The 14,887-nt window shown below is 39.6% G+C and overlaps 1 protein-coding gene across 6 annotated transcripts in view; it reads right to left on the bottom strand.

The window, feature by feature from the left end:
* Window positions 1-3,768: 3,768 nt before the first annotated feature.
* The window catches only part of LRCH2 (leucine rich repeats and calponin homology domain containing 2), a 46,349-nt gene continuing 35,230 nt past the window's right edge, over window positions 3,769-14,887 (bottom strand). For 5 of the 6 annotated variants that reach the window (XM_032702469.1, XM_032702464.1, XM_032702466.1 and 2 more), the window contains one exon: window positions 8,315-14,385. In XM_032702469.1, coding sequence (XP_032558360.1) covers window positions 14,266-14,385 — 120 coding nt within the window. In that variant the 3' untranslated portion in view covers window positions 8,315-14,265. Of the gene's footprint in view, window positions 3,788-8,314; window positions 14,386-14,887 lie in introns of those variants that run through there. The other variant, XR_004359691.1, reaches the window with a different exon arrangement.

The following is a 14,887-nucleotide window of genomic DNA, read 5'->3' as shown; positions in this document are numbered from 1 at the left end:
AGAGCAGCATTTGCAGCAACCAAAAATGTAAGGAATTACATCTTTGATGTAAATCAACAATGTTTGATTCCCCATGGATAAAGGAGTGCTAATTTGCCAGAGCCAAAAATCTGACCTCATGGAAAATGTGCAGTTCCCAGTCCAGTGAAAAGATGAATCAAGGCACTACCGAAGAGCTATAAAACAATGACTTACTGGTTCAGTCCCTGCAGAGACATTACTGCAAAACCCACAAAGCAAACAAATGCCTGAATTCCCAGACAACAACTGCTGAGCAGGCAGAGCTTGTAACACTCGACAAGCCAGCTCTTCAAAGGACTCCTGCACCTGGAAGTCAAGCATATCCCAAAATCCATATTTTGTCTGAATAAAGGCCCTACCCTCTGATGGCTGGAGGTAGATTTGAGTCCTCAAACACACAGTTGTCAAGCAGCATGTAGTGACAGGACATGGGGGAATGGCTTCAAACTGAAAGAGAGTAGGTTTAGATCAGGTATTAAAAAGAAAAGCTTTCCTGTGAGGGTGCTGAGGCCCTGGCACAGGTTGCCCAGAGAAGTTGTGGAACCCCATTCCTGGAAGTTGAATGGGGCTCTGAACAACATGGTCTAGTAGAAGGTGCCCCTGCCCACAGCAAGGGGGGGGGTGGAACTAGGTGGTCTTTAAGGTCCCTTCCAACACAAACTGTTCTGTGATTCCATGATTCTGTGCTCAGTGTCTGAGCTCCCTGGAGGGTAATTTCAGGTTACAGGGATGCTGCAAGCCAGGGCTTTGGAAATCCTGCTGCTTCTAGCTCTAAGCAGGAGACTAGAGCATGGCACCTCACTGTCACAAGTTGTTCTCACCCTGCCAGGCTGTGCAACAATTCACAGTTTACTCTCAGTGAGGTAGATTATCACATTTGCCGTGACAAAGATTATGTTCACACACAAAGTGGGGGAAAATGCAAAAAACTGTAGCTCCTAGTCAAAACAATGCAGTTCTCATACTGCATTTCTCATGTTTGGGCACCATTAAAGGCACTACCACCTCCAAAACAAAGCCAGGCTGGGATAGTTTAAATGCAGATCAGTTAGTGATAGGAGAAAACCTGCATTTTCTCCAGTTTCACCTTGAAGGCAGGGTTCAAACCGTTTAAAGACTGCTTTTACAAACAAAAATATTGGGTAACACCCAACATCTGAAGTCTAATGATTGAGAAATACAGAATTCTTGCGGGCACAGGCTCTTCTGGGTGTGCAGGATTAAGCCCAAAGATCATAATATTATTTCCTACTAGTTCCCTTCTCCGACTTTCACGAGTGCTACGTTCTGTTGTTGGGGCTTGCCCTGTGTTTTTAAGAGTTGCCTTTGCAGATTTGAGTAATACTATGAAGATGTACGACAGGAAAAAGAAATATTTCAACAAGCTTCAAGAAATATACTAATAAATCCTTCACCGATACATTAATCAGTTGTCACTTACAAGATAGATTTTACCTGGTGGAGGAAGATTTGTCTTAATAGGGAAAAGAAAAATATTTATTTTAATTAAAGGATTTCAGCAGTTTGCCTGCTTTTGTGAAAGACATTCCTTAATCCTGTGGGTGCAGCAATCTGCACTCTTCTGAAACTGAGTTGTGCTCTCATAAATTCCTCAGAAGTTGGCTTAGCAGTGACTTTACTCAGTAAATTTTCAGTCCAACTACAGCCTTGAATATTAAAGTGTTGCCTTCTTCTCCCAGTCCTACAGCACCTATCTCTGCAGAAGGCCCCTGGGAACTGCTGCAGGAACAGAGGCATCCTGTGATACTTCCTTAGTGAAATCCTACTGCTCACTAAGTCCCTCAAGGCATGAAGTCCCTTGACCCATGCATTGGCTCAGCCCAAACTGTCTGATACGGCTCATTATACACCAAATTATATTTAACTAACAGGGTTCGAAGAAAACCCATGTATTGTTAGGAACAGGATAAGCAGGAAAGGTCTTCACAGACATTCAGCCTCTGAAATGGGTATCTTTGCTGCTCCCAGCCTTTAATTCCAGAGGCTGGGATTGCAGGTAGGGATGTACAGCAGCACCTCCTGTCTCTGCTGGGTCAAGAGCTGCCAGTTCAGCCTGGTGCCCACCCTGCCCTGCCTGGGGCAGAGGGGTGAGCACTGGGGATCCTGTGCTGGCTGTGTGTGTGCTGAAGAGAGGAGAGAAGGGGTTGGAGGGAAAAGAGAGGGGGTTGCCCAGAACAAAAGGGATAGAGCTTGAGAAGAAGCAGACAAGCCACAGCCTTGGCTTATCTTCCAACCCACAGCATCTGTCCCTCATTCGCTCCCTGTTTCATAGTCTGAGAATATCAAGCACTAAAAAAATTTTTCCATAGTTTTAGGTTTTATGTGTGTGAATGTTTGACACAGAAAACATTCTTCAGAGGTCAGGAATTTCTGGTCAGCAGAATACAAGTTAACCAGTGTCTTCTTCCTGCTGGGGGGGAGGCAAGTAAACCAACTCCCCAGCCTTAATCACTTTTGACAGCCCAATTTCAAATGCCTCATTTTGATTAGAAATTTGTCTCCCACACTGTTTAAAACATTTCTGGCCTGCAGCAGCACTTTTCATGACCACTCAAAACTGTGAGCCTGACTAAACAGCGTGGGGCAGGGTAAAAATCCCTTTGGAATCCCTTGGTCCATCGAAATCACAGCAGGCCTGACAAATCAACCAGCAACAGAGATACATTTTCATATCAATCCAGCTGTTCATTTTGGAAATATCAGAGCATACTCACTTGTGAAGAGACATCCCACCTTCTGTTCTGCCAGCTGACAGAAGCACCTGTGTGCTCCCCAGCTGTTTTCCTAAAAAAAATCATGGGATTTGGCACAACCCACCATCCACAGCTGTCTAAAGGCTGTTGGCCAACCAGGGCTTCCTGAGGCCCCTCCCTGGGGAGCCCAGAGCCAGCAGGCAGGGCAGGGCAGGGCAGGGCAGGGCAGAGGGCACTGCAGGGCAGAGCCAAGGCTGAAGGGACAGCAGGAGATCGTCTGGTCCATCCTCCTGGGCAGAGATGGGCCAAACACACTGACAGCCAGGCAACTGGGTTAAAATCTAAGCAAGACAGGTTTTAGCCCCAGGCTGTCATCCACTCTTGAGGAAGGGCTGTAGGGGAGGCAGGTTTGGAGCTCATCTGGTTTGCTGAAGGGATCCCAAGACTGTCCACACTCAGTGGCACTGCTGGAAGCTGATGGAGAACTGAACCCCCTTTAGGTGGCCCTGAACACCACCCAGGTGTGTATTTTTTCACAGTGTGTCACTGCCACATCCTTTGCTTGTTTTTTTTTTTTTTTCATGTTTATAAGCTCGAAAGGGTAACAGCTTCAGTGGTTACTTTCATCAAGTAAAGGTGTTTTGTATAAACAAGCTGCAACAGTGGCAAAGAGCAGAATGCTCTGTAGTCCTGGAGATCAGAGTGCAGGAGCAGTTCTCTATGACCAAAATAAAGGGGGTTCAATGTCTGTGGGCACAGCACAACCTGCACTCAGCAGTGAACACAGGATAAGTCAAGTTGCAATGTTGACAGGCAGCTGCAGCCTGTCAGAAAGCGAAAAATACCTACATTTTTTACCATTGTTGAGTAAACTGTCAATTTAGACACATAATTGTTGTGGCTTTTTAAAAGACAACAATAAATTTAGCTTTAAAAAATTTCCTATTTAGAGAACCTAAATTTACCCTTCTGTGCATAAGGCTTTCTTGGTTTATGTTGAAGTCCAAGTGAAAAAACCCAGATGGTGCTAAGGTTTCTTTCCCCATCTATACCTGAGGGAACAGAAGAACAGAAGTGATAAGATCTGCTCTGTTTTATACATTTCTTCTAAGTACATTATAGCAACTCTGAATTTGCTTTCAATAAAAACAGAACTCCTTGCAGTTTGTTGATATCTGAAAGGCCAGAAGATCTGACCAAAAGAAATGAAATTGCAGTTTGGGGGCACATAAATCCTAAAAGAATCAAGTATTTTTCCTAAATACAAAGTTCGTCATTTCAATTTATGCATCAAACAAAACTCTTAAACTTGCAGTGAAAGAACTTGGAATAAAATGTTAATGTAAGTTATCGAAAAGAGCACAGTCAGACCCAGCCTGTGTGATAAGGCTCTTTCTAAGCCACCAGCAAGAGTGAAAAATTGGCAAAGGGAATTTTGAAGCTCCCAAATACACAAATAAGTCTCGATGATGCCATATACAGGCAGTACTACAAAACTGGATAAACAGCCCAGCTGACAGCTGGGACAGCTGACAGAAGGGCAATAACACAGTAACAGATTAGGTGGCAGACAGAATTATCTCTTGATAATTCTTGACCACACCAGTGAATCGAGCCTCTCTTCTTTTGCAACCCTTAGTTTGCATATACAGGAGGAAAGAAACAGAGAATTCCCCTGCCATTTCATCAGAAACAATATAAACATCATTTGAACTGATATTCCTGGGAAAAAGAAGTTTATGTTGCTTGAGCCAAAAATTACCAATTTATCACTGTTGGCAGAAGCATCTCAATTTCATCACTGTATAAATGTCTAGTAGAGAAAGAACAGAATGAACTCACTATTTCAGCACACAGTGCAATGTGCAAACTAGACACATCATCCAATGATTAGTGGACGAGAATAGCTTTAACATAAACACTATTTCTGAGTGAATTCAATACTACTTATCCTTTTCTAAATTAAACCACTGAAAGTTTTCAGAGATAATCCTGCTTTCTTTCACTTTTGTTTCTCAGGGGCTGAAGAATACCTAGTGTGGGATGGTTTGTCTTATCAAATATTCTTAAGAAGTTCATGCACTTAGAGGCTTCTGTTAGGAAACAGAGTTTTTATTATCACTTTGCTTTTTTCTTCTCCTGATAGGAGAATATGGCATTCTGGAGATCAAAAGCAAGTGGATGAAATGAACAATGTGGCATCAGCTCACGAATTCATACCTATCTGAAACGTCATAATACTTATTAACAGAAACTAATGTCTACTCTTAAGATATTAAGTATTTTTCATTCAAGCAGCAAAAAGATTTCAAAAAAACCACTAACTTTGTAGCAGAAAAATATCTGTAAATGCATGAGGAGAAAAATAACAAACTTTGTTGAACTGCTGAAGAGCAGGAAACGTAGCTCCAACAGTTTCATGGAAGATAAAACTGGCAGTATGCCACTGCCTGGGACAGAGTTAATTTTCATCTTAGAATCACAGAATCATTAAGGTTGGAAAAGATGCCTGAGGTCATCCAGTTCAACCAGCACCACTGTGTGCACCATTAAACCATATCCAGGTGCCGCATCCACATGGCTTTTGGACACCAGGGATGGTGAATCCACCACTGCTCTGGGCAGCCTCTTCCAGTGCTTGACCAGCCCTTCAGTGAAGTAACTTTCACTGACATCCAGTCTAAACCTCCCCTGGCACAACTTGAGGCCATTTAATCTCATCCTGTTACTTGTTACCTGGAAGAAAGGACTGACACCCACCTGGCTACAACCTCCTGTCAGGGAACTGTAGAGAGTGAGAAGGTCCTCCCTGAGTCTCCTTTTCTCCAGGCTGAGCCCCCCAGCTGCTCCTCATCAGACTTGTCCCCCAGTTCTGTTGCCCTTCTCTGGACTTGCTCCGGCCCCTCAATGTCCTTCATGAACTGAGGGGCCCAGACCTGGACACAGGATTTGAGATGTGGCCTCACCAGTGCCCAGCACAGAGGGACAATCACTGCCCTGGTCCTGCTGCCACATGCCAGGATGCCATGCCCACCAGTTTCTCCAGGAGAATGGGAAACAGCATCTGTAGAAACCATAGAAAGCCTTTGCTTCACTATAGTCCAGGCAGACACATCCACAGCCTTTCCCTCATCCCTGGTCGTAAAAGGACATCAGGTTAGTCAAGCAGGATCTGCCTTTCATAAAGTTGTCAAGATTCTGGTAATGAAATAATTATAATAAAGCCACAATTATAATACTCCAAAGATAGATGTTTATTGAATTGCTGAAAAATACAAGTATTCCAGTAAGTCTGTCACATTTAAATGTTAGCTAAAAAAACCCTAAAGAAGTTCCAGATACAGTCTAGTTGTTCTGCTTCCCCACTACATTGAAAATTATGGTAAGATGATAAAAAAAATCAAACCTTTAACAATCACCTGTGAATTTCAGAAAAGTTAACAAGTTCTCATTTCTCTTATATGAGAGTAACTATGAGCTATTGTGCTGAAGTTATGCACTGCTCAGCTCTGAAGGCAATGTGTTATAAGCTGTGAAAACTAGGTATTTGTATTTTTAGCATAATTTACTCTTTGGCTATATAATCAGAATATTATTAGCATGAGATTTTCATTATTAATGAGGCCTAACTAATTAAAACCTCTAATAACTACATACACATTTTCCAACAGAATTAATCCGCTAAAGTCATTCCCACATTAAACTTTCACCCTTTTTAAAAAATATTCTTGGAAAGGTTCTAACAGTCCTTTGAGTGATATTTGTAGCCACCTGACTGATGTGTTTGAACACAGAATCAGAAACAGAACCCTGTGAAAAAACAAAGCAGTTGTTGATTTTTTTTCCCCCAAATCTCACAGTCTCCACAAAGTCAGAGTATCAGAACAGCAACACTTGCCTGGGGCACCGTAGTTACATCCACCACTGGCGTGGACAATCTTAATGAGAAAGTTAAAAGGCTACAATGGTTTGTAGCCAATGCAAACCTGCAGCTGCTGAGAGCGACGTGTCCAAGTGCTCTGCAATCAGGACCTGAAGGGAAGCTGTAAGGGCAGACACAGCACGAGAACAGACACTGCAGGTACCTGAGACTGCGGGGGGAGATCCGAGTCTGAACAGAAAAGTTCCATCAGCAGCAGTTCACCATCTCTGATTTAGGAAACAGAAGCTTGGTGGGACTTGCACAAGTTGCTGCAGTCAGCAAGACCTACACAGAACCTAAGAACTGCTCCTGAGGAATCACTGGTGGTGGGAGCACTGCAGTGAAGATCATCAAGTGTATTGGGTGCCTTTAGTCCTCACACACTGCTGGAACCACTGCAGCCTGCCAGCCAGAAGCACCTTCACCAGAGCAGGTGCTGTGAACCGTCTACACTGTGTTTATAGATGGAGCCTGCTATTTACCAAACTTTTAACACCTCATGACATGTCTGAGACATATTATCCACAACTGATAATCAAAAGATAAAAGAACATATGAGTTTGTGGCACACTGATCAAACGTACCAAGCTCAAATTAACACTAAAATTACATTGCAAAGCTTTGTGACTTTCACATTTCTCTACCGTGGGAAGCAAAGAGGGTTATTTCCTTACTTTGATTATTCAAGAGTGACCTTCCCCATGAAGATTGCCAAGGACAGACAGGAATCTCGTGGTTCACGGAGTTCAGTGCAGAACAGAGGGTTCTGAACACGGTATCATTCCCCTTTAACACTCAAAAAGCCTTTTCATAAGAGCAAAGTTTTTTTTAGAGCTGAAAACTGAACAACAGGCTCAGAACATTTCAACTACAAACCCCTTACTGCTAACAGCAAAAAAAGTTCCAGCTGTTGAGATGCCCTTGTCAAGGAATGGTGTTCACTCTCTTTGTAATGCTGTTCCCCAATTTCCACTTTATAGTGCCAAAATGTGCTTCACCAGAAAACAAAGAGCAGCTGGGTGCGTGCAGGTGAAGAACAGGGTCTCACAGGGGAAAACACCTCTTAAAAAAGAGCACTTTCAAGTCTAAAAATAAAATTGTCCACATTTTTAAATAATCAAAAAGAAATTAAGGTAAGATGAATTTCATCATATAAAATTCTCTTTTAACCCCCATTTGAATAACCCAACTTAACTACAGCTCCAAACCCTGGCAGTTCTGTTTCCCTAATCTGGATCTGCTAATTAATGACTGCAAACCACACAGAAAATTATCTGTGCTATTGCCAGGGAACAGAAGGGAAGTAGATCACCTCTGTCAGGAGGAGTTTCCATACTAGATTAAGCTTATCATTACCAAGACTCAAAAAACTCTTGTTTTTCCAAGCAGACAGGGCAGAAGACATCGGGTGGTTTTCATGTTGTGTAAGACAGGAAAGTGTGCAAGTGTATAGAGACAGGGCTACAAGTGAAGGCATCTTGATCTTCACATATTCTCACCACTGCTTTCCCTGCTGGTCAAAGCCCAACATACTCCATGTGTGGATGTGTCCCACATCCCTGGCACAGGAGTCAGTATTTCTTTAGTTTGTCAAGGAACATATTTCCTTGTATGTAACCAAGCAGGTCACTTATCTATCGAAATGACAACGCAGACATTTGAGAGAACATACAACAGATTCTCATTATTTACTACAAATATATAAAACCTGAAGTGAAATCAAATTGAATAACTTGACTACATGGAAGTTATGAAACAGTTCGTACTTTATACACAGCGTATGTACACTGGTTTTGGAAATGTGGGTTTTATCCATGCAAATTTAATACAAAACACTATTTACAAAAAAGTAAGAGTAAGAACATTTTTTCAAAAGAAACATGTATGTTGGAAGCTCCAGCAATAATGGAAATCCTAAAAAAAAGGCTTAATACAGTATAGTACAAGTAGACAATCTTCAGAAGTGTGGAAGATGCACTTTACAAGAACATGAAATGCAAACCAAACTGAAATGCACTATCAAAAATTTTCCAAGTATATACACAATTTGAGCATGTATTTTTAAATGATCACTCTCCAGCTGTGCCTCAGAACTTCTTCTGCTACGTCCTGCACACATTTACATATTGACCATTTGGTTACACTGCATTTTCCGAGTTTTATAACCATGAGTTACAAAGTAAAATAACTGAATACCAACTGAATGGTAACTGTAAATCGATCACATTTTCCTTGTTCTAGACATTATATAATAGTCAAAAGTATTCACATTATTCCCAATGTATTCCACCAAACCACCCTTTTGCAATACAACTCTGTATGCCCTTCCTGGGAATCCCAGCCTGGCATTACTGCTGGTGCCACAGCCAGGAATTCCCATGGCTGCAGCAATGCTTCATGTAACACATCCCTTCAGGAAACACAACTGGATCAACATCTGCATGTGAAGAGCACAGTCTTGCACATGCTCCAGGATGCACATCAGTACTGAACAGGTACTGGGAGTTCCCACGGTGGGTATGGCACAACCAGACCCTACACAAATACAGTCATTTTGGAAATACTTCACTGGTTCATTTGTTTTAAAAATGGAACAAAGCAAAAAAGTATCCTTGTGGCATTTCTCAGTATTTTACAATCTGCCTCCATAAAATTATCAGGGGGAAAAAAGTTTGGTTTGCCTTATTTCATACAATTTTGGAAGAAGTGAGGAAATCCTCATCAGTGCCAAGAATTCACCTAATGTTGTAGCTGAGTTATAAAACTATTTTTTGAGGGAAGTTCTGGTCTCATTGAAGTCTTACAATCACAGACTTGTTTAGGTTGGAAAAGACCTTTGAACCAATCAAGTTCAACTGCAAACTTAACACTGCCAAAATGAAAAGTTACCCAAAACAACTAAATTTGCTGTCAGTCTGAGCTATCCTTCTCCTTCAGAATCTGCTAAGATACTACAGTAATCATGGGAAAACTTTTTGGTTTTTGCTTATTTGAAGGGCAGGATTCTCAAATGTGTATGTAAAAAACACACTGAAAATTCTTCTTTGAAAATGTAGTCAGCTATAAAACATTTGAACTAAAAATGCCTGATTGTAGGATTTTATGATAACTTGTATTCCTTCCATGCACCTTACAGCAATTCTGCCTCCCTTTGCCTCTCATGTTAAAAAAAATAATAATCAAAACCAGTGAGGAAACAAATACTTCATATAACCACAATTTTAAGATGCTGTCAAATTGTACTACGTGAAATATTTAAAAGACAAATAAAGCAAGTGGTAATTTGTTATGTAAGAAACACAAGAGCCAGAACTGCTCCTGTGCAGTTTTAAACTAAAATTCAGTTAATCACATATATTCTCTATTTTAACAGTGAAGATCAGCAGAAGCTTTCTTCACAGGAAGGGAATAATTTATCTTCACATTTATTTTACAAAACGAATCTGTACCATAAAATTCCCCATTAAAAACACACACTTCACCTTTCCCTCTGTAAATGAATTACACATATCCCGGTGTGCTGAGTACAGAACAAACCCAGTGACACTGTTTTCATTCCCTCACATGAGAGCACAACGTGAGTTATGTCCTTGGCCAACCACACTTTGCCTTTCCCATTCCTGGTCTGAACAAACTCTTTTTGTTTTAAGCCCAGTTTTATGTGTGTTGGGGTGGTGTTTTGTTTGCTTTTGCTTTTCAAGTAAGAGATCCTCATCAAAGAAACACAGACACTAGCCTGATTTATTGAGGAAGCAGAGAGATTTCATTTGCCAATACAAAACCACATCTCCTGTCTGCAGGAAGTGCTACAAACACCCTCAGGTTGCTTTCTGTTGAAATCAGTCAGATCAGCTCCCTTTCAAACAAGCATTTAAGGAACCAGCAGAAGGAAGAAATGCCAGATCTTCTTCCTTCTCTTCAATACCAAGACAGATGGAAGTTCTGTTCTAGTGAAAACAGATATGTCCAGTTTGGTTTGAATTTGGTCACACATTTATGTCAAAAATCTGAGGAAACTGCCACTAAATGATATTTGAAGTAAAGTTTTTAGTGCAGTAAATAACTGATGGTTGTCCTCACCTACAATTTTACCAAGGTAACACAGTTTCCCATTGTATGAAAGCTCTGCTTCAATGCAATTTTTCCTATCATCCAAATACTGTATTTGGCATATCAGAAAATTTGTATTAAAGAAAATGAATCAGTGTAACATTTTAGAGATTCCTTTGACATACCAGACATCACTATTTTTAGTTAAGAATTTGACACTGAAGTTTGCTCATGTCAAACAAGTTCAAGCCATGTTTGCTATGGATTCCAGCTAGGTGTTCCATAAATGAAAAAGGTGAAAATCTTTACTGAGGTCAAGGCTAAAAGTTGCCTTGAGATCAGTAAGGCTAGGATTTAAAAAAAAAAAAAATTTTTTAAAAAAATTCTTATGACTCATGTCATAGTTATTTATTGTTTCAAATGAATTCCTCTATATTTATGATCATAGTTCTTGGTCAGATTTTGGAAGGCCTCCAGATAGGTAGGTATAGATGGTTTCCTGCATCCCCAGCAGTGCCCCAGCTGAGACACTGGAGCAGCAGTGCCAGAGAATAGATGGGAAACATCTCTGACATACTGTGTGGGAAGTCACCCACTTCACAACAACAAATGTCACTGCTTTAAGATCTCACCATATCCAGGACATTATTGCTTAAATGAAAGATCATTCATATGTGACATACTGCATCCAATGACATAAAACACAGAAAAAATACACCAGGCCAGAAGCCCTGTCACTGTGTTGATTCACTCCCTAATTTACAGTTCATACACCAGTATTGCAGTAGCTTTGAAGAGCATTCACAATAACAAAAGCACCCTGGTTAACTCTTAAATTTATCAGGAAAACTTAAGGCAGCTTCCTGGAGCTTTTAATGTTGATTCTTTTTCATGTCCTAAGTAAAAACTGAGCAACTGCAACAGGAACTGAGGAGGCCTCTGGTTTTAAGAATCCTATCAGCTGTAGCAGGTATTAGTAATGGCATCACATCCTAAACAAAACACCTCAAACATTGTAAATGTTTGGAGCAGGGATTCTGCAACTACACTAGTTCGTCAGTGCCACTGGAGCAATTTCTTAAAAAACATAAGTAGGAAGGAGGAAAGTGGCTGGCATGCTACATCGAGAGAATTCTTAACGTTTACACTGTGGTGTAACTTTATAAAATTAGTTCAGGAAAGAAAAAAGCTACTTTAAGATCAGAAAACTTATTTAAATGTGACAATGAAATAGTGGAGATCAGTTAAAGACGGATAACTGACAGTGACAATTTATAGTTCTCAATTCTATGGCTCACACTGAACTAGAACTTTGCTCTGGTATCAGCAACAGCAATGAAACAAAAGACAGGAACTTACTCTTTTTGAATGGCTGGGTTCTTCAAATGGAGCAGGCAAGCATTTTGCTTAGTGAATTATATTACTTTTTAGTTTTATTTTTTGCATGACTTTTTAGATACTGCCTTTAATGAAATCAGAGATTGAAGCTGTTAAAATGAGTATTAAGGAATGATTCAAAAACCAGTTAAGAGAGATTTGAAATACCATACTTCAAAGGTCAAAGCAATCCAGTTTCCTTAAGCACATATTTATCTAAGATTTACACCTAGGACTTTGCAAATTGAGTTATACACCAGCCTCTCCATGAGCTGTATTTTAAGAAAACCCTATATAAACAATAGTGGTTTTTAACTATCATACATACACCAGTTTGTTTTAAAGAATTTAAAAATAGGTTGAGGTTTTTTTTTTAAACTTGTCATCAGAAAAAGGTTCTTTTTCCTGTCAGCTATTGACTTTAGGGACTACAGTAGAAGGACTACACAATACTCCTCCATCATTCTTTTATGAATTGTATTACACAGGGTCTTGATCAATTGGAAAGAACAGAATCAAATCTTGTTAAGTGCTTGGCAAACACGTCCCTCAATCGAAAATAATCAAATATATAACTGAAGATAGAAAATAATAATTGAAATAGAATATAATAATCGAGAATAGAAAATCTGTGACAGTCAAAACATTTTTTTTAATTGAGCTATCTATCAATGAAGAACAAACTAACACAAACAGATTTCCTATTAAATTTATGGAATTATTTGCAATTTGGTTAGAGAAGAACTCAACTGTGTATGGTTTCAGAATGTTCTCAAAACACCAAGAATTTGTGCAGAAGCAAACAAACACATAAACTCAGAAGTTTTGAAAAACCACCACAGTGGAAATTGTTCTTTTTCACATTTATGCAGAAAAATCTCATGTCTCAGCACAGTGACATTTCTACAAACTGACCAGAGTGCTGTGCCACACTCGTGTAAAAGTACACAAGAAACCCAGTAAACACTAAAGAGAAACACTGATACTTCCCAACTAAATTATGGATATAGCTGTTGTAAAAATGTAATGTGAGATCAGGAGCAATATTACACAAAATCCTGAACATCACAGCGTAAACCTGAGATTTTGGCAGTTTTATCAAAATGTCCTAAATTACTCTGTATGAATCACTAGTCCTCATGTCTTATTCATTGTATTTGTTTGTCCCAAACAAAGAAAAGTAGACAGCTTTTTTTTTTTTTGTCCAACAATACATTAAACCAAAAGTAATTAGGTATTATCAAATTAAATATCATAAATAAAAAGTATTTACAGTATTTTCTAATTATTAGACAACAAATAACCAAGTAAATTGTGCAACAAACTTAAAACACCCAACATCAAAAATGTGAAGTATTACTTAAATCTTCACATACTGATTTTACAAAAAAACTATTAAAATATTAAAAAATTTCCATTTCATCTATTTTAAACAAGGAAATTTCAAAAATGTTTAAGACTATTAAGAATTATCAATTACACAGGCACTTCACATGTAAACAATCTACAGTACAACTGAAAAAAAAAAAATATTTGGCACCAACCTAGAAGACTGGAAAAACTCAATAAAACGTGTCCTTTTCCCATTGTCTACTGCTTTGTGTAATCACCAGACACTCAGACTCAATACTGGCAATGTTAGAAGTGCGTAAGTTACAATCAGGAGTGCAAAAAATAAAGAACGCAAATATTAAGCTTTCAGAGAGTGAAAGGGGATTACAAGTGATCAGTTGCTCATTTTTACCATCACACCATCGCTACATTTTTTGTCTTACCTTTAAATCAAATGATTGACTCGAGAGATTAAAGTGACAGGGGGTGTGCTTTGTACTTCTCAAATAATTCAAACATTTGCGATGTAAAAAAAGAAATCCAGCATTTAACTGTAACACTGAGATGTTAAAATGGCAGCTTTTAACTTAACCAGAAAGAGAACCTGATGCTACCACAACCTCTTTGTACATCCAATTATGAAAGAAAAAAAAAGATTAATTATGGTCTTTCAACTGTGAACTGACTCCAAGGTTTTCACATACAGCTCCAGAGTAAGGCTCTCTACAGCATCTGGACAGATATTAGTTTTTGATGGCTTGGGTGTTCCCACATAGGAGGCTGAACTGCCTCAGAGCAATCCATAGCAACAGAGCAAATGGGAAGTTGTCGAGCTTCCAAGAAGTCACGTCACACAGAGGAGAGCTGAGATACTTTCAACGCTGGCAATTCAAGCAGAGCTTGAACTGTGAGGCCAACCTTCACCAGACCCCTTTCCTCCAGAATGTGATGAGGCAGGCAAAGTCTCTCCTGCAAAATAACACAGTACATTTAACAAGTCACATCCATTTTTGCCCAAGGCTGTAACAAACACATTCTCTCTGAAGTCACACATTGCTAAGAGGAAACATCTTTGCCCTTAAATTCCGTGTGTGGCTCTCTACAGTAACAGAATGGGCAGAAACTTGTTACAGTTAAGATCTGGGTAAAGTGTTGAACTATGAAAACCTCAGAAGATACAGAAAAGACTGTTAGATTCAAAAAGTAAAAGACTGTTTCTTTTCATAGGCAGCTCAATAAAAACAAGCTGATGGGTGCTGTTGGCTCAGTGGCCTTCTTCTCCCTTCCCTTGTTTTGTAGACTTAATACAATTTTTTCCCTTGGGAAAAGCTGGAAGTGCTGATAGAGTCAATAATGATCCGTTCTCCAAGGAAGTCATCTTTCAGTTTCAAAATTCAGCATAAGCTGGATAATTTTCCCAACTGCCAGCTGGTGTTACAAGTAATTTAGGAGGTAAATCTCCATTTCTAAC

This window comes from Chiroxiphia lanceolata, chromosome 14 (genome assembly GCF_009829145.1).
Source record: "Chiroxiphia lanceolata isolate bChiLan1 chromosome 14, bChiLan1.pri, whole genome shotgun sequence".
NCBI classification, from domain to species: domain Eukaryota; kingdom Metazoa; phylum Chordata; class Aves; order Passeriformes; family Pipridae; genus Chiroxiphia; species Chiroxiphia lanceolata.
The sequence above is the reverse complement of the archived record's forward strand: the minus strand, read 5'-3'. Positions and strand labels throughout refer to the sequence as shown.